The sequence below is a fragment of the Oryzias latipes genome, chromosome 3, assembly GCF_002234675.1.
Source record: "Oryzias latipes chromosome 3, ASM223467v1".
NCBI lineage: Eukaryota > Metazoa > Chordata > Actinopteri > Beloniformes > Adrianichthyidae > Oryzias > Oryzias latipes.
The window spans coordinates 1,526,059-1,546,400 of record NC_019861.2 but is presented as its reverse complement, the minus strand read 5'-3'; the positions used below and the strand labels follow the sequence as shown (position 1 = coordinate 1,546,400).

The following is a 20,342-nucleotide window of genomic DNA, read 5'->3' as shown; positions in this document are numbered from 1 at the left end:
TGCGATTTCAGTGAGGTGTGTGTAAATTCTGGTCAATTTGTGTCGAGTGAATTCAAGACACTTTTGGGTTGTGACACAAACTGACCTACTCTGTATTTATTTATTCAAAGGAAAACATGCAGCAAATTAGAAGATGGTGGTGTCTTCATCTAATAACTAACTTTCCAATGCCGTAAGTGCTCTTTATATGATCACACTTTTAAAATCCTTAATTTTTTACTACATATTTTACTGAAAACTCTGTGGACCTTCTTTTAACATTTTGATGGTGAACATTCATTTTCACTGATTCACCAAGGCATGAAGACGAAAGAATGCAGGCCAGAAAAAGGCGTCAGGAGGAGCAGAAACTCCAGGTGAGAAGAGCTCATTTAATTAATGAGGCACTCATTGAAACTCTTCTTTGAGGCTGTTGTTAATCTTTCTGCCACTTTCAGGATGAAGATGCTTCACTAAAAAAGATGCGATCTGAATCCATCTCATCAGGAACTATTGAAGCTAGAGCTGTTGGACACACAGACATAGTTTTTCTCTGCATGCTTTCAGTCTCTGATAGATTATTTAGGTGACCTGAGATGCCCCTTCAAATATAATAGAATATTGAATTTATTATAAAAGTTTAGGAGATGGGATTTTCAGGATCTTTTTTTTAGTGTAATCTTTTCATTTTCATTCTATTCTCTTTGTAGGGGAAGGTGACATGACAACCAGCAGTGGGACAGAGGGAACGTATGGATCCTTCTGAACTCAACATTTGTTGCCATCTCCAGTATTTACTCTAAGAATGACCATTTTTTCTGTGCAGGAAGAAGATGCTTTACTACACGGCACCATTGAGGCAGCCACATGGAGCAGAACTCAGTCCTTTAAAGGAAGATGTTCCCTGCCTGATGTTCTGAAGGTGGATGAAGGAGCAACTCTTAAAATGAGTGCGATGGTGGTGGCGCGCGCGAGTGCAGCGGCTCTCAGCTCTCCAGCATGGCTTTTTGTTCTATTGTTTGTATTTTATTTACTTTTGGATTTTTGCTACGCCGATTTTAAATACCACCGCCTGTACCTGATAGACCTTGGGCTGAGACAAACCCAGTCGGTAACAAAGAACTTTCAGCAGCGCCACAACATCCCAAAGGAAACAGCGAGGCTACCGGGGTCTCCGTGGATGGTCAGCCCACCCGGCAAGCGACGAAGGCGGAGGAGAGAGAGGAAGCAGAAGCGAGGCTGCCGGGCTGGCCCAGATGCTAAGCTACGTAAACAACCGCACAGACCCGCAATTCCAAGCCTCCTCCTCTCAAATGCAAGGTCCATCATCAACAAGATGGACGAACTGGAACTAATAACAGCCAAAAACAGCTTCACAAGGAACTGCAGTCTGATTATCATCAACGAATCATGGCTACAACCGCGTTTCCCCGACGCCGCGATTGAGCTAGCGGGACGCACGCTACATCGTCAGGATAGAGATCACAGCTCCGGTAAGAGCAGAGGAGGGGGGCTTTGTGTTTATGTGCACAACGAGTGGTGTAGCAACAGCAGGATCACAGAAAGACACTGCTCCCCGGACTTGGAGGCTGTAGCCATCTGATGCAGGCCCTTCTATCTCCTGAGGGAATTCACGGCTGTTCTGGTGCTAGCTGTTTACGTACCACCAGATGCTAACACTAGCATGGCTCTCAACCTCCTGCTAACTAACATCAACAAGCAACAGCTCGCCCACCCTGATGGACTCTTGATTATTGCTGGGGATTTCAACCAAGCACGTCTTAAACCTGTGCTCCCCAAATTCACACAGTATGTGAAGTTTGCCACCAGAAGAGTAAACATTTTAGACCAGGTTTACTCCAACATTAAACAGGCTTACAAAGTAACCCCCTTCCCCCATCTAGCAGGCTCAGACCACCTCTGCTTGTCCCTCACCCCCACCCACACCCCCCTAAGAAGGAAAACAAAGACCATCAGGATCTGGCGCGAAGCTGCCCTCACACAACTGCAGGACTGCTTCTCAAACACACTCTGGGACACTTTCTACAGCCAAAATCTACAGGAACACACGGACGCAGTCCTTTCCTATATAAACCACTGCATAGGCAAAGTGACTGTGAACAAAAGGATCAGAATTTTCCCAAATCAGAAACCATGGATGACCAGCGAAGTAAAATCTCTCCTAAAAAAACGAGACACCGCCTTCAGGTCAAGGGACAGGGACTGGCTCCAATACAGCGCAGCCAGATCTGCCCTAAAAAAGGCATAAAGAAGGCCAAAATGGCCTACAAAAAGGAGATTGAGAACCACTTCGCTGACAACAACCCCAGGAAGCCGGATCGGGCCTCGAGGATCACCGCGAAAGCTCCACCATCAGGATCAGACGAGCGTCTGCGGCTGGAACCCCCCGCGTCCTCGCGCGCTCCAGCATCTTCCTCCCGCCGTCGGATCCTGAAGGAAGCCGTCCGCTTCCATTCCAGCAAGTCTCGGGCCTCGCCGCTGCTGACGGACCACCGGCCGCAAGGTGAGGCCGCCGCTGCCGCTGTCGTCATGCCTGTCGGCGCTGCACCTCCGCCCGCGTCTCCTCCTCCCCGGTTTGCCCCGTCAACGGCGATAATCGGGGATTCTATATTAAGGAAGGTCCGCTTCTTCAACGCGGTCACTCACTGCTTTCCGGGAGCCACAGTTCTGGATATTCTGGAGAAACTCCCAGACCTGCTGCAGTCTCTCCCTTCCACAGTCAGGAGGCTGATTTTACATGTGGGTTTTAATGACACCTCCTATAGAGAGTCTGAAACTACTAAAAAGGCATTCATCAGACTTTTTAATTTTTTAAACTCCTGCCCACTGACTGTTTTTATCTCGGGACCCCTCCCCTCCCTCTCCCACGGCCAGGGCCGCTTCAGCAGGCTGCTGAGTCTGAGCACCTGGCTCCAGTCTGTTGCCAGTCTGAACAAGTTCGTTTTTATTGACAATTTCAACCTGTTTTGGAACAGAACTTCATTCTATAAATCTGATGGGATTCACCCCAGTCCACTGGGCAGCAATGTTTTAGCGGCCAACATCAGACACTCTGTCCAGACTTCACCTGCCCCCATCGTGCCCACACCAGTCCAAACCTCTTCTTCATCCGTACAGACATCGGTTTGTGGAAGTGACTGACTAGATTTGGTTTCCTCCCACCTCCCCCAACAAACCATCACCACTGCTTCCGTTCTGAGACCTGCTGCCCCCCCAGTCTATCCTATTAGGACTATTATTACAGTCAGGTCTTCTGTGAAGGGACATGTGGGGAGAAAAACAAACACTCACTGCCTCCCAGAGGCGCCGGCCAGAGGCGCTGACCACAGCGTGCTCTCCTCTCTCCCCCGCTCTACTCCAGATCCTCTCTGTTCCACTAACTCTACTACAGTCAGCCTTGGTCTCCTCAACATCCGCTCGCTCACCAATAAAGGCTAGCTGATCCAGGACATTTTTGCTGACCGAAAGCTGGACTTTTTATGCCTCACAGAGACTTGGCAGCAACCTGGGGACTTCACTGCACTCAATGAGGCAACTCCACCTGGATTTGTGTACACCAGTGAGCCGCGCACACATGCACGAGGTGGTGGTGTCCTGATGATCTATCGTGAGTCTTGGAAAGTCCTTCCTGTCTCTGCTCCTACTTACTGCTCATTTGAATATACTGCATTACTTCTTTCTGGTCCTTCCCCCACCATAGTTGCTACAGTCTACCGTCCACCCAAATTCAGCAAGGATTTTCTAAATGACTTTTCGCATCTCCTGACCCATTTCACTTCACAATCTCAGAACATTGTTACTCTTGGTGATTTTAATTTCCACATGGATAACTGTAATAATCCTCTTGTCAAAGACTTCTTATCCTGTTTAGATAGCCTTGGATTGCAGCAATTTATTCATTTTCCCACTCACTGCAAAAGACACATGCTGGACTTAGTGTGCTGCTCTGGACTTACTCCGTCTGATTGTAAACCTCACACACTCCCGTTCACTGACCATAAGCTCATCACCTTTAATCTCCTGCTCACAGTATCCAAACTCAAACTTCCACGCATCATATCATTCCATAAGACACAAGCCATCAACACTGCTAGTTTTTCAGCCAATATCAACAACCTTCCCAGAGTAAATCCTGATGCCACACCTGACGAGCTGGTTTTGCAGTATAACAATGACTTGCAGTCACTTTTAAATACTCATGCACCCCTCAAAACAAGATCAGTTTCCTTCACCCGCTCTGCACCATGGTTCACACCTGCACTACGTCAGCTCAAAGCTAAAGGCAGACAACTGGAAAGACTTCAAAATAAAACTGGACTCACAATTCATAAGGACAGGTACAAAAACCACATTATCCTCTATAAAGATTCTATAGCTTCCGCTAAAACTTCCTATTACTCTGGCCTGATTCACTCTAACCGACATAGCTCTAGGACCCTTTACTCACTTCTATCTAATATAACAAAAACCCCTGATTCTCTCCCTAATCATCTCTCCTCACCTGACTTTTGTAACGCTTTAATGTCCTTCTTTGTTTCTAAGATCTTTACAATTCATCAACAGCTCACAAGCCAAGCTGCAGTCTCTGGAGTGGACACCTTCACTCCTCCCTCGGTTCTGACAACCTTTTCAAGATTTTCACTTCCTTCTGTACAAACCATTTCTGACCTCATTACCAACTCTAAACCTTCCACCTGCCAACTGGATCCCATTCCTACATCTCTTGTTAAATCCTGTCTCCTTTCTCTTCTCCCATCAATTACCAACATTATTCACTCCTCTCTCATGTCTGGTATTGTTCCACATTCTCTAAAAGTCGCCTCTATAACTCCAGTTTTGAAAAAACCTGGTCTTGACTCAAATAACTTTAATAATCTTTGCCCAATCTCCAATTTACCTTTTATTTCCAAAATCCTTGAAAAGACTGTTGCTCTTCAGCTCCGTGCTCATCTTTCCAGTAACAACATCTACGAACACTTTCAATCTGGTTTCCGCCCACTCCATAGTACAGAAACAGCTCTTTTAAAAATCACAAACGACCTCCTCTTAGTTTCAGACTCCGGTTCACTGTCCATTCTCATTCTCCTTGATTTAACCGCTGCTTTTGACACCATCTCCCACAATATTCTTATTCACAGACTTCAAACTATTGGTATTTCTCACACCCCTCTGTCCTGGTTTTCTTCATACTTATCACCGTAGTCAATTCATCCACATTAAACCTCATATGTCAAACACCTTCACACTCTCTGCTGGTATTCCCCAGGGTTCTGTCCTAGGTCCCCTTCTCTTCATCATTTACATCCTCCCTCTTGGTTCTCTCTTCCATAAACACAACATTAATTTCCATTGCTATGCGGACGACACCCAGCTCTACATTTCTACGAGACCCTCCTCATCACTTCCTCCTTCCTCCCTTACCCTCTGTCTGCAAGAAATCCATTCCTGGTTCTCTTGCAATTTTCTCCAACTCAACAGTTCCAAAACTGAAGTCCTCCTTGTAGGCACTCCATCCACTATTTCCAAATCCAATAGCTTCTCCATCTCTATCAACGACTTCTCTGTTCTTCCCTCCCCCCAGGTAAAGAGTCTGGGTGTCATCCTCGACAGCTCACTTTCGTTCCAATCTCATATTAATAACGTCACCCGTTCTGCTTACTTTCATCTCCGCAATATATCTCGTCTCCGCCCTTCTCTCAGACCTCATACAACTGCTGTACTTGTTCATAGTCTTGTTACGTCTCGGATCGATTATTGTAATTCCCTCCTGTTTGGTTTGCCCAATAAAACACTCAAAAAATTGCAGCTTCTCCAAAATTCTGCAGCCCGCATCATCACCAGGACCCCGTTATCCCACCACATCACACCAATTCTCCAAAACTTACACTGGCTTCCCATAAAACAAAGGGTTAGTTTCAAGATTCTCCTCATAACCTTCAAAGTACTCCATAACCTGGCTCCACCCTACATTTCTGATCTTCTTCACATTTCCATTCCCTCCCGATCTCTCCGTTCCACTTCCTCTCTCCAACTCCATGTCCCACCTGCCCGTCTTGCCACCATGGGGGGCAGAGCTTTCAGTCGCTCCGCCCCTCAGCTATGGAATTTTCTTCCTCCAGATTTACGGAATACCGACACACTGCCACTATTCAAATCCAAACTCAAGACTCATCTCTTCAAACAATCATACAGTTAATCCATTCAGTTTACGCAACCTCATTTGTCTGTTTGTCTGTCTGTTTTTCTGTCCTACAATTTTTTATGTATTTATCTTAAATGTTTTTTTGTATGTCTTTATGTTTACTCATGTTTTACTCTGTTAATTTCTTATTGATGTTTTATTCTGTTTTTCTTATTTTAACCTTGTACAGCGACCTTGGGTGACTTGAAAGGCGCTTGAAATAAAATGTATTATTATTATTATTATAATCATCACCACCCCACACCAACAGTACCCTAGTACTCCAGGAACATGAAGTACGACGGATGCTTAAATCAGCCAACCCCAGGAAGGCAACGGGACCAGATGGAGTACCAGGCAAAGTACTCAGCGCATGCGCCGACCAACTAGCAGACGTTGTCACCAGAATCTTCAATCAGTCCTTACAACATTTCAGCATCCCAGCCTGACTCAAAACCTCCACCATAATTCCGGTTCTCAAAAAGCCAGCAGCAGACAGTCTCAACGACTACAGGCCAGGCGCCCTCACGCCTGTAGTCATGAAGTGTTTTGAAAGGCTGATAGCAAAACACATCAAAGATAATCTCCCACCCACCATCGACCCGCTCCAGTTTGCCTACAAACCAAATAGCTCAACAGATGATGCTATTTCCACCACTCTTCACTCTGCCCTGAGCCACCTGGACCACCCAGGGAACTACGCAAGGCTGCTCTTTCTGGACTTCAGCTCAGCCTTTAACAACATAGTCCCAGACATCCTGACAGAGAAACTGCTCCACCTGGGCCTTTCTTCCCCCATCTGCTCATGGATTAAAGACTTTCTGTCAGAACGACCACAATCTGTCAAACTTGGACCCCACCTTTCATCCACCATCAGCACAGGATCACCACAAGGATGCGTACTGAGCCCACTCCTATTGTGATATAATTTTACATATAACAATAAACCATTGATCAATAAATGACAGGTACAGTTAAACTTTATTTCCAAGAGACTGTAGAATATAACTAATATTACAGTCAGCAGCTTTGCTCAGTCTGCCCTTTTCTCCTATAGCCATAAATAAAAGGGAGCATTTTCCTAAAGAAAATTCTTAAAACACGATTGTACATATCCTAAAGGCGGTTAATTGTGTTTATTTACGTACGTTCAAACACACAAACCGGTGGAACCGGTAATGCATGCAGAAACAATCCACATTGCTCCATAATTGCCCGCACGTATTTTAAGTGCGTCCAAGGATAAAAGTCGGCCACACATACTTTCTCCGGGTCCGTGAGGCCAGACAAAATGTATTAACTCCCTAATACATGCACATGGAAACTTGTAAAAGGCATAAGAAGACAGCAATCATGGTGTAAATTCCCTAATTCAATTCAATATATGTTTTTATTTAACGCAAATTTGAACTACAGACGTCTCAATGGGCTTCGTATCGGTCATTGTTAGATAGACATACCATCAAAAAGGGATCTTGAATACAAAGATGCATTAGGATAATACTAAAATTTAACAAAACAGACTAAACTAAACTGATATTCCTGCCCTTAGACACCCCCCCCCCCCTTCACGGTAAGGAAAAACTCCTTAAAAACCGGTAGGTGGCAATATTGCACATGGAAACTTGTAAAACCAAAGAAGAAGACGGGCTCAGCATGGGCGTATGTTTCAGGGTAGGTCAAGTTGCCATAGCAACTCATGCTCTGAACATAACCTGGTCTGAAGCAGGTTTAGTTGAAGGTTAGTTTGTTTTCAGAGAGGTGAAGCAGCATGGTGTGTCCATTTAAAGATGATTTAGTGGATGAAGAAGCTCAGATAATACTTTTTCCACCATGAGAGGGTGATAAGACCACATATGGATGTTGGAAAATTAAACTTTATACTTTGATACAACTTAATTATTTGCTCCAGTTAAGATAAATCATTTTTTTAGTTAAGTCAGCTTAAAAATAATATTATTATATAATTATTTTACTTTCATTCAAATTAATTCAATTAAGTAGATGTAACTTTGGTGCTGCTGTTAGATCGGCACCGCAAGGGATTGTAGGATACAATTCCCTTTGCCTGTCTGGACGGATTTGGGATTAAGTGTGGCTTTTTGTCCAAATGTGTTTAGTTGTTTATCTGTTTTACTGTGTTTTACCGAGTTATTTTACCCTGTTATGTTTAATTCTTTCTGCACCATGAGTGAGAGGGAGGAAGAGGATGATGATGAGTTTATTCAGCACCACTACTGCTGTGAGGTGTAATGTTGAAGTCAGAGGAATGGTGTGTGTCAAAACATGAAACTTCATGTTTTAAAACCAGTTAGTTTCATTCTGGCTCTCCCAGCTACTTTTTATTCGAGGTCAATCTGGGTTATTCTTGGTACTGATATCCAATCAAATCACTTCCTTGCTACCAAATTTTGAACCTCTCCTGCAATCCGCTGTCCTCTTTCTTACGAAATCCCGCCCAAGACTAAGCAAGAATTACCCAATCAGATGCCACGATGGATCTCCGGGGCAATAACAAAGGATTGACCAATGAGATGCCAGAAACAAGAACGCTTCATTTACATCTGCAAACATCGCTAAAAGTGTCGGAGTTAGATTTGATCCAGTTTTCAATGTTGGTCTTGACTTTTCACAGTAAGTACGGAGTTGTCATTGTGAAATTTAATTATAAATGTTTGTGCTATCGTAATAACACGTTTTTGCTGATGGTGTTACCTGTCGTACTCCGATAGAAAGGTTGTTTTCCTTTGGTCATTTATAGTAGTTGTTGTTCAACCAGCGGTGTTTTTCCACTATGTAACCGTGTCGTAAAATAACAAGTAAATCATCTTTAATCATATGAAAGCTAGGTTAACTGAAATATTGAACCAAACTTTTACCAGCAAGCAGCAGTGTTTTCCACGTTTGTCATTTACTGTATTAAAACGTCAGGCCAAAATAAAATTAGAGCATCAGCTAGCTCAAATTTTATGAATAACCGGACCTTTTACGTGTCGATCTTAGTGTTTGTTCTTTGCCTGTCGCCCGCGTGTTTTAGCCGAGTACTCACACATGCACACGGATACCTTTATTTATTATGGCCCGCAGCAGTCACTGGGGGGTATTCTAGAAAGCAGGTTATGCTAGCTCTCACGGTAAGTTTGAGGCTAAGGAAGTTGATAACCTCAGCTTTTCAAATCTTTTTTTGTTGAGTCAGTTTAAAAATAACACGTAGTTTTCAGACAGTTATTTTACTTTCATTCAAATTAATTCAATTAAGTAGGTGTAACTTTGGTGCTGCTGTTAGAGCGGCACCGCAAGGGATTCTGGGATACCTTTCCCTCTGCCTGTCTGGACGGATTTGGGTTTAAGTGTGGGTTTTTGACCAAATGTGTTTAGTTGTTTAGCTGTTTTACTGTGTTTTACCGTGTTTTGCAGTTATTTTTTCCTACTATGCTTAAGTCTCTGCACCATGAGTGAGAGCGAGGGGAAAGGATGATGAATTCATATAGCACACTTACTTAAACTCAGCATACTGCCAATGTTGGAAAATTCCTAAATGAATGAATGCACTACGCACAAATTGTTTTTTTTTATTGTTATAAAAATGAGGTTTTGCCGGCTCAAACTTAGACATATGAGAGTTCAAGAATTACTTGAATTGGAGTAATATGACATTTAGTTAAATAAATATTTAAATTTGAGTTGTATTAACAACTATTGACTTTTATAGACGTAAGAAATTAGGTTGAATAAATTTAACTCAATTACTTGTTACCAATAGAATTAATTCATTTAAGGTGGCAAAATTGGATAAGTTATATATATATATATGCGTCACAAGGAAAATGGAAAAAAGATCAGAAACTTGTGCGTTTACTTTGTCTGTTCTTCTACTACAAGCAGAAACTCTTTCTTTTGCTGACGATGCAGCCGTGTTACTTTTTTGATGGACGTATAATTTTCATACACCGTCATTATTCTCAGACTCCGTCTCACTGAAGTATAGCGCTTTCTTTTTTTACTCCACGCGTTTCCATGGTGACTCCGGAAATCGGCGATCTATTGAGAATGTCTTTATGTACCTGCTGTGTACGTGCATTAACCCAGGGTTACCAAGTCGAGTGCAATTACGCCAACTCATACCCGGTCTGTTGGAACCGACATACCCAGAGTAAGCAAGTTCAGGCGGATTTCAGCCAGAGTTCAGGATTAAACTCAGGGTAGTTTAAACATGCTTCCTGGAATACCCCCCAGACTGCAAGGACCATATTGTATTGATTCATTCAGCTTTTACGATGGAACCCAGATTCAGAAGACTGGCTAATGGCTTTCTGAATTTGTCAGACTCATCTGAAGCCTATTCATTTAGAAGGGCAAATAAAGGAAAGCCATGGATGAGGCCCTTGTCCCCGGAAGCAGTACTGGAAAAGGCAACAAAGAACCTGCTGGATCATCAGGGAGATCTTTCCAACAGAAAGGATCTTCTTGGCTTCTTTGAGATCCTGTTTGGTATTTTCCAGGGCCAGACATTCAGATGGCTGCTGGAAAATGCTTTAGGTTATGCTGCCTACCTTGTTGCTGCTAGGAAGAAATATCCAACAAGGGGTAGTAAAGACACCAAGGATCATGCCAGCAACAAAGAAAGCTTTAGAGTAGGGGTGTCCAAACTGCGGCCCGCGGGTCTGTTTTTATTGGCCCACAGCAAATTTTGAAAATATTATTTAATATGGCCCACACATGGCGCTTGAGCTTAACTCTGTTGCACTTCTCAGTTTCAACACTAGATGGAGTCGGTCACACAAAGGTGTGTTGCGGAGTGGGTGTGTGCTGAGAGGTGCGCGTGCCATGAGAGAGAGGGGGAAGAGCGCGGGGGAGGAGCGCTGCAGGTGGAGATGGGTGTGTGAGCAGGGAGCGGAGGTGTGGGGGGGTCGATATATTCTGTGTTCGGAGGACGGAGCATTTTGATAAATAGCATTCTGAACTGTGAAAAAGGATTTCCTTTATGTAAAACAGAACTTGTTTTGTTTTTGGAATTTCTTTTGTTCATAGCTGCATATTTTGTCACATAGTGTAATTGTAAAATGAAGCTTTTTAAACTGTGTGCGTTTAATGTTAAAGTTGTCCTAGTTGGTCACCCATAAACCCTTTGTTTTGGTCTACTTTTCTGAGAAAACAGTCGACTCTTTATAAACTACAAAATCGTGCGCTCTGCCAGTCAACCACACTAACGGCTACGTATGTAAAGATCTGCTGCCTTCAGCTGCTCAATAAAGCCGTTCTGAACTGCCTGGTTGGAACGAGGTTTCATTGTCTGAGTGAATGTTTCATTTTGACGTGCGCTGAGAGCAAAAAAACCAAAAAAGCTTTGGATACCCCTGCTTTAGAGAGTACATGGAAATGTTTCCATCTGCCAAAACTGCAGTGGTGATGAAAGAGGAGCAGATGTCGCGAGAGAAGACACAACCTAGTTTGTCCAGCCAGCCGGGACCATCGATGGCATCCTCATCTTCTCAGTCTCCTTCAACTTCAAATCTGTCTGCTGCAAGACCTCCCAGTTCACCACCACACCCCAAAACTCTTCAGTCCATCTCCACCTCGTCTCTCTCTTCACTATTGGTGGGTAATTTGGCAAAGGACAAAAACATTGAGAAAGCTGTAAAAAAGCTGGAGTCCCCATTTAAAGTCAGACCCTGAGTCACATTGACTCTTATTGGTAGTGTTTGTTAATGCGGTAGTGTTGTTGTGTTTCAGCTTTGATACATGCACGGCCGCATTCCACAGCCACAACTTTAAACCAGCCAGTTGGATCCCTTTCTTCCTCACCTGCGCTTGTAGGATCCCCCTTCGCCCTCGAAGCCTCCTCCTCCTCCTCCTCCCTCCCAGTAGCAGGACCCTCTTCCTCACACCCAACTGTGGAAACCTCCATCAATCCTCCACAGACACCACCAGCCTTTGGCCCTAAAGCCAGTGAGGAGGTCTCCACCGCCGCTCATCCAAAAACTCCCACCACATTTCCACCCGTGTCGAGTGAAGATGACGACAGCACGCTTCTGGCAGAAGCACTCAGATGGGAAGAATCTCACTCAGCAAGTATGTACATTTATGTAGAATCTTTTATGTCTTTACTCAAGCATGTATTTAAAGAAAAAAAAAGACACACACACACACACACACATATATATACAACACCCTTTTGCATTTGCTCTAAGAGCTTTAAGGTTTAAGTGTCCCCTGAAAATTTTAATTTTATCTATGCACAATTTGGGAACATTTGGGAACACCCCTCACTTTTGCACATTGCTGTCACTTTTCTTTTCTCTGCTCTTTGGAACTGCTGTGACAATTGAATTTCCCCAATTCGGGATCAATAAAGAATATCTATCTATCTATCTATCTATCTATTTCTATTAATAGACGTTTTTTTCCCTTCTCTTTTTCCTTTCAGCACAAAGAGTGTGTCTTCCAGCCGGCTGGCTTCACACACTCCCTGAGGTGGACCAGAGATGGATGTCCAAAGCTCTCTTTAAACGGACAGCGCAAGGACATCCTGAACTGGACTTCAGGGTGAACAGACTGTGGTGGTATCCTCCACAAGTCCCCTTGCATGTAACCAAAGTCCCTCAGCCCGAAGACTATTTTGGCAGCCCCCTCTTTCTTTGGATGCCCCGAAAACTCTGGCAAGTCAAGCTGATATGTCCACATTCAGATTACCACTAAGGGCTTCTGACCTCATCTGGAGTGCATAAGAAGATCAGATAAGTTATTTCTCTGGAGATAACTTACTTTGTGGCATCCGAGTGTTTAGTTTGCAAACAATGCAAAAGAAAGGTCATCAGCTGGAGCCATGGCATCATCTTGCAGGAGAGTCATTCTGAAGTGTGGCTGAAGAAGACTGTCCAGTACCTGACAGACTGCAAACATGTCAAAGGGGCTGTTACAAAGGGTCTGATAAGCCCGGTCACATTTTCACCTCCCCATCCAATGCCTACTGTTCCCAAGCACAGGCGGCTGATGCAAGTCTACGCCCACGATGTTCTCCAGAGGCTGACTTAGATCAAGGCCTTTGGAACAGCAACCTGGGCAACAAATGTTGGCAATGAGCACAGCCAAATAATAATGTCTGTGCTCACTGCTAGCGAAGGGTTTGGCTTGGGGACAATGATGGAAGGACTAATGGGGAGATATGCAGTGGCTGGGGTACCTCCCCCTGAAGGGCTTTACGTCGACAGAGACTGCTGCGGAAACACGTTTCTTCGACGAATGTTCCAAAAGTGGAAAGACCTTAACATACGCCTGGACATATGGCACTTCATGAGAAGGTTTTCGGTGGGCTGCACCACTGATTCACACCAGCTATATGCTTCCTTCATGAGGCGCCTCAGCCACTGTCTCTCTATGTGGGACGAGGAAGATCTGACAGCCCTGAAGATAGCCAAACGCTCCAAAATGTCTACCAGGCTCCCAAATCCGTCAGAAGCTGGTGTGCTGAGGTCCATTAGCCGCAGTGAGTTAGCCTTGCACTGCAGGAGAACGACACGTGGCTCTCAGGAGACTCTGGCTCTCATCAAAAACCTCATCCAAGCCTTTGACGGGGACAATGGTCGCGACACTCTGGGGGTCCCACTGATAAACTCATGGCTGACATTTTAGCTTCCCAGGCAAAACACGTGGCCTGCATCCAGGATCCCCCAGGCATGCAGCTCTACACCATATGACAGTTCAAGAAGTACAATAAATTAAGATGGAAAAACATTTAATTGAATTGGAGTAAAATTACATTTAGTTAGATAAATATGTACATTTGAGTTGTTAAAACAATATTTGAGTTGGATATATGGAAAAATTAGGTTGAATAAATTTAACTCAATTACTTGTTACCAATTAAATTAATTTAAGTTGGACAAGTTATTTATATAACTTGGAAATAAGATCAGAAACTCGTGTGTTTACTTTGTCTGTTTTTCTACTACAAGCAGAAACTCTTTCTTTTGCTGATGATGCAGCCGTGTTACTTTTTTGATGGACATATAATCTTCATACCGTCATTAAAATCTCAGACTCCGTCTCACTGAAGTATAGCGCTCTCTTTTTTTCTCCACGCGTTTCCATGGTGACTCCAGAAATCGGCGATCCATTGAGAATGTCTTTATATACATGCTGTGCACGTGCATTAACCCAGGGTTACCAAGTCGAGCGTAATTACGCTAACTCATACCCGGTCTTTTGGAACCGACATACCCAGAGTAAGCAAGTTCAGGAGGATTTCAGCCAGAGTTCAGGCTTAAAGTCAGGCTAGTTTAAACATGCTTCCTGGAATACCGCCCTGGAGATGCACTTTATGAGATCATAAATAAACAATAGATCATTTTTATGAATGGATTGAGGTTTTTAGAGGATTTCTACGGTTGGTTTTGAACAAAATTAGGGAAATGCCAAATATTTTTGGAGTAATCACTGATGAGTTTTATGATTTAGTTTTTAATATTTTGTAAGACCTAAAAATGATATTCACAATAAGTTTTTTTTTAGATCCAATCGCTCTGATATGTTTCACAAAGACACACACAGGACGTCACACATCAAGAAATGAACTTATTGCTAAAAATGATGCAGGAGTCCAGCTCTAAGAAATGATAAAGGAGCAAAGAAAACAGAAAGACGTGATTTGTTTCTTATTATTTATAGTTCCAGGCTTTGTTTGTTTTGTTCTGCAGCATGTTCATATTTGTATAATTTTGACAGAATATATTTTTATGGAGAGCAAAATATTATAAGTTATTTAAGGTTTAACTTGAGTTATTCTGGACTAATGTTCCTTTTTTTTATTCATATTTATGTTCAAAAAGTTCAGTATTAAAGTTTTAAAAGGTCTAAAAATTTAGCTTTAGTGTGTTCAGTAAATGTTTCTCTTCTTCGGCCCAAAACCTAAAGCGTGTTTTGGATTTAGGCCCCCTGTATGACTGAGTTTGACCCCCCTGTAATACAAGTCTAGAAAATGCATGCATTTTTTGTGTAAAATGGCCAAATAGAAGTTACACAAACACAAAAGGATTTTGTCAAATTGTATGTGTGCGGGGGGGTACTCACCCAGGGAGTAAGTTAGTGTAGAACCACCACTGTGTGGACTGATCATAAGAATCTGGCCTATTTACGCACAGCTAAGAGACTCAACTACCGTCAAGCCTGTTGGTGTCTTTTTTTTGACCGGTTCAATTTCACCATAACCTACAGACCCGGCAGTCGTAACATCGACCCAGACGTTCTCTCTCGCAAGTACAGTCCTACCAGATAGATAGATAGATCGATCGATCGATAGATAGTGATTACCTGTCCAGTGTTTATGGTTCTGCATGAAAACAAGGCTTTTGGTGGGTTAAAGGTTTTTTTTTTTTCTCCTGAGGGGAAACAACTAAGAATCTCACTTTAGACTACAGTGACCCTGGAGTGCATATCATACCAACAAATCACTTAACGCCAAAACACAATAAGGATCACAAAATTGAAACAAAAGATGAAAAGAACAATATTATATCATAGCAAACAAAACAAAATTCCAGAAACTGAAACACAATACCACAAAAAATGAAACAAAAGAGAAAATTAAACGTTTCAGAAAACAAAAGTAATCTCGAAAAAACAAAATGAAATGTTAAAAACTAAACACAACAAGGAAGAGGAAAAGGTAGGCACTATGGGACATTGCTGAATGGATGAGGACGTTTAATTTTCTACGTTGGGAGTTTTTTTCAAATGGGTCTTCAATGTCTGCATATTAATAAAAGCTTTATGGTTAGTAGGGAGCATATCCAGTGTTGCTTCTTGCCAAATAACTTTCAGTTAAAATGATGGACAAACGTCATCATCCAATCAGTGATGTCCCATAGTACCTACCTTTTCCTGTTTCTTATTGGCCCTAAAGTCAAAGGGATTCTCTGTATCAGAACTCATGGTCTGATGGACTGTCATGGCAGAGCCAAGGCTGGCTACTGTCTGCATTCAATTCTCTGAGCAGAGAGCTGGTCTTTCATCGGTCAAACTTCAATCCAATATGAAGGAGAAAGCCTAGAGCAGCATAGTCTTCACACGAGGAAACTGTCTTTTTTGGGTTGCCCTCGTCATGGTCTGCCTGACATCCTCTGGATTTTAAAACTGGACCTTCAGTTTGGAGACAAGAGGGTTCACTCCAAACGATCCTTTTACAGGACAGCAACTTGAAGATGTCCTCTCTGACCCAGTCACTCATTGCCTCCTGATTCATGGAGCAGACAGCAACAGAGTGGTAGGATCTGGAGGTACCAGAGGCTCAAAACAGAAATGAAAGATTTGACAGATTTCACAATATGTTAGGCATTTTGTTATTTATTTTATTGTTTTATGTATTTGGTCTAAATTTTAATGAAACACATTCAAGTATTGTGAGAAGAAACATAATTTTCTTTAGTTTGGTATTGATTATTCCAAAATTAAAGCCAACAATAGAGATCGCCTCAGATATCATTGACCGTGTCAATAAGCGGGTATTTCCACCATTTGCTGCAATGACAGCTAGACAGTGAAGTGTCTCAGCTCTTCACCAGCCTCATGATGTTGTTCTGAGGCCTTCGTTCCACTCTTCCACAAGTCATTCAGTCTCTGCTTCAGCAGGTCCCAGATGTGCTCTATGGGCTTTAGGTCAGAGGTCATTGCTGGCCAAACCATGTGAGCCATTCCCACTTCCAGTTGTGACAGTTCTGGCATCATGTGGTGGAGCGTTATCATCCTTTTACAGAAAGTTGGGAGTGTGCTGGAGGAACTGGAGGATGATGATGGTGCTATGAAGTCTCTGAGGAAAGAACATGCAGTGACTGGACAATCCACTATAACCAAACCAGTTTTGCTCTGACTGGTGTTGCCTGTCCAGACTGTTGCTCCTCCTCCAAAGCTTGGGGACCATGTTAAGCACGGCGTATCGCTCACCTCGCCTTCTCCAGCGACGCTGACGAGGCAAGGTGACTGTTACGGCTGTGGCCGTATTTGGTTTTGGTTTGTTCTGTTTGTTCTGTGTTTTGTGTATTATTTCTTTATCAGAGCGGGACTTCTGTGTTTTGTGGATCTTTGTTTGTATGTCTGATTATTTTCAGGTGTGGTGGAAAGGGTGTGGCCTCCCATTGGACCAGCTGGTGGAGGCAGCTTTAAAAGCACCATTTGGACATCCAGTCGGTGGGAAGGGAGCCTTGCTGCAACGGTCTCCACTGCAGCTTGGACCTCTTCTCCATTTTGGTTTTGGTTTTGATTTCACCTCTTGTTTAGTTGTGTGTTGCACTTTTGTATTTTGTATTTGTAGTCCTTCGTAGTTTTGTCTGTGCCCACTCTGATTAATCTTTTGGTTCATAGTTATGTTAAGTGAAGCTGTAGGGGTGAACCGCCATTTTCTTTAGTACATGTTTTCTCCTGTTTTTTGTTAGGTTAAGGAGGTTAGTGTCTGTCTTTATTTTTCCGTTTCCTTTGTACAGGTATGATTACATGTTGCAGTTAGTTGGGGTTTTGTTTGTTGTTTTGGCCTGGGTTCACCCTGAAGCCTTTTAGCTTCACTTTTAGTTCTTTTAGGATGTTTATTTGTAAATAAATTTGGTTATTTTATGGAGACATTTGTTTGTTTTTTGTTACAGTCAACTTTGGTAGCCAAACCTTTACTTTTTTATGTTATGCCCCCCCTAGCACCCCTAGACACAAAGGGGGCGTAACAGTGACCCAACACTCATCAGTGAACAGGGCGGTAGACCGTTGCTGCACCGTCCAGGTCACATGGTCTGTACTGTAAACGTTCACGGTGGTGTCTTGGTGTGGGTGGAATCACCTGCAACGGTCGTCTGTCATTCTAGTCAAAGGGGTGGAGTCAGTTCTGAATGGTTAGTCTGGAAACGCCAGTACCCCTCACATCTGGTAAACGGGCCCGCGGCTGTGCGGCGTTTGCTTAACCATGTCTTAGGTCCGAGGTGGTTAGGTTTTGGCCATGGTTGTGACTCCTGGGTCCGTCCCAAACTCTGCCAGTTGTTCTGGGTCTTGATGCAAGTCCGCTGATGACACTTTGAGACCCACCAAGTTCAACATCTGACCGTCTACCTCCAACCTGAAGGCGCCACGGTCAGGTGGAGCTGCTTGTCTGTTGAGTGGCGTCATGTCTTCATGGCTGTTTGAATGATGAACTTGGAAGGACTTTGTGGTAAAATCAGCTTTTTGGACCCACAGAATGTTGACATTGATGCCACACTGAAAAGGTTTTTCTTTAAGAATGATTTGGTTTCTGCTCCAATAAATAAGAAACATTGAACACAATGAGATGGTTATGGAAAACACTAAATGAGGAGTGTCTGTCACCACAATCCAACTGACTCCCTAACATCTGTGATGTGAAATAAATGCTTTCTTTACGATACCCACTGAGTTTTTCACAATATCCCTAATTTATTGGGAGTAGTGTAAATATAATCTATTTAAAAAGGAAAAGTAGACAGATTTAAACCCAACAGCTGCCCTGGTTTTATCAAACCCAGAAATAAAGTCATTTAATCCATAAAATGCATTACAGTATAATGTGATAGGCAATAGAATATCCTAATTAACTTTGCAGTGGTTAAATTATAGTTTGGTATTGTATTGAATGATTTTTCTTTCATTCCCTTTCTGGAAAGTTTATCTCCATAATAAAGAAGAACAGCAGCAGCAGCTCCTGAACACCTCCTGCTGCTGCTCTGAGCCGTGAATGATGCTTTATTGATACAGCCTTATGAGTGAGAGGGAGAGCGCTCCCAATCCTCTTAGGGGCATTATGCTGAGCCTCGTTCCAGCCTTGACATGCGGCGCGCCCTTGTAGCTCCCCAAAAGCCGGAGTCAGCATCTCTGGGTCTGTTGCGCGCAGCTGGAGCGACGGTCCGCCGCGGCACGGAGCCCAGCAGCCGGCGGAGCAGGTAACTCCGCTCTCCTCACGCACACTTCCGAATGAAAAAGCTCGTTTTCCAGAACGTCACAACCCGCGCCGTCACTCCAGACGAGGATCTGCCTTCAATCGGTAAAAAACAAGAACGCAGTTTTTCTGCTGACGCGCATTGTGGACTCCTGGCCACGCTTCAAACGCATCGCTACCACGCAGCGCGTGAGCGTTTTTTACCTGTTGTCACTGCGCTCGTATTATAGCGACGAGCCGATGCCTGAGTGATTATGTTGTCATAGCAACAGGTAACTGTCTGCATCCTCCATCACCCCAACAATCATCGCTCCTGTGCAGAGCCGGAAAGGCGCTCCTGATTTGTGCGTGTGTCCCTCCGCAGGTTCCCGCAGTGAAGATGAAACGCAGCCGCCTGCTCTGCGTGGGCGCCACATAACCGCACAGACAGGAACTCCGGGCAGGAGGAGCCATGCTCCCAACATAAGTTCTTCCTCAGAGAGGAGGCTGCAAACATGAGGAGGCTCCGGCGCAGTCGCGTCCTCTTCTTCATTTCAGGTGTGCTGTTGTGTTTTGTCTACACTCTCACTCTGAAGGCCAAGCTGTCTCAGCTGCCCGCCTCTGCCGGAGCGGACAGGGGGCACCATGAAGTCCTGGAGGTCAGGGTCCGAGAGCTGCTCCAGGCGCCCAACGAGACGGAGGCTACAGCACCAGAGAGCACCCAGCCGCCTTTGCTGATCGTTGTCAACAGAACCGACATTGAACAGTGTGTCTATGTAGACCCTCTGCCACCGAAACCTCCTCCAACCACCCCACCAGTCACCACAAGCCCTCCTTCACACCCCCCAGGGCTGCCCCCTCACAGAAAGGGCGACTACCCCGAGGACCTCTTTTCAATAGAGCAGCGCAGACAGGGCTGGGTGGTTCTGCACATCCTAGGCATGGTCTACATCTTTGTGGCTCTGGCCATCGTCTGTGATGAGTTCTTTGTCCCGGCGCTGGAAGTCATCGCCATCAAACTGGACATCTCTGATGATGTAGCTGGAGCCACCTTCATGGCAGCTGGAGGTTCAGCCCCGGAGCTCTTCACCTCCCTGATCGGTGTCTTCATCTCCCACAGCAACGTGGGCATCGGCACCATCGTAGGCTCCGCCGTGTTCAACATCCTGTTTGTGATCGGCATGTGTGCCATCTTCTCTCGGGAGATGCTGCGCCTCACCTGGTGGCCTCTCTTCAGAGATGTGACTTTCTACATCC

At 44.1% G+C, this 20,342-nt stretch overlaps 1 protein-coding gene across 8 annotated transcripts in view; it reads left to right on the top strand.

Moving 5' to 3' along the window:
* Positions 1-18,855: 18,855 nt before the first annotated feature.
* Positions 18,856-20,342, top strand: part of LOC101160040 (sodium/potassium/calcium exchanger 1-like) — a 29,629-nt gene continuing 28,142 nt past the window's right edge. Inside the window, exons 1-2 of one of the 8 annotated variants that reach the window (XM_023951511.1) lie at positions 18,856-19,378; positions 19,471-20,342. The exon at positions 19,471-20,342 is cut by the window's right edge and continues 194 nt beyond it. In XM_023951511.1, the coding sequence (XP_023807279.1) occupies positions 19,601-20,342 (742 nt within the window). In that variant the 5' untranslated portion in view covers positions 18,856-19,378; positions 19,471-19,600. The remainder of the gene's footprint in view (positions 19,379-19,470) is intronic. The other 7 variants (XM_023951484.1, XM_023951481.1, XM_023951488.1 and 4 more) reach the window with 7 other exon arrangements.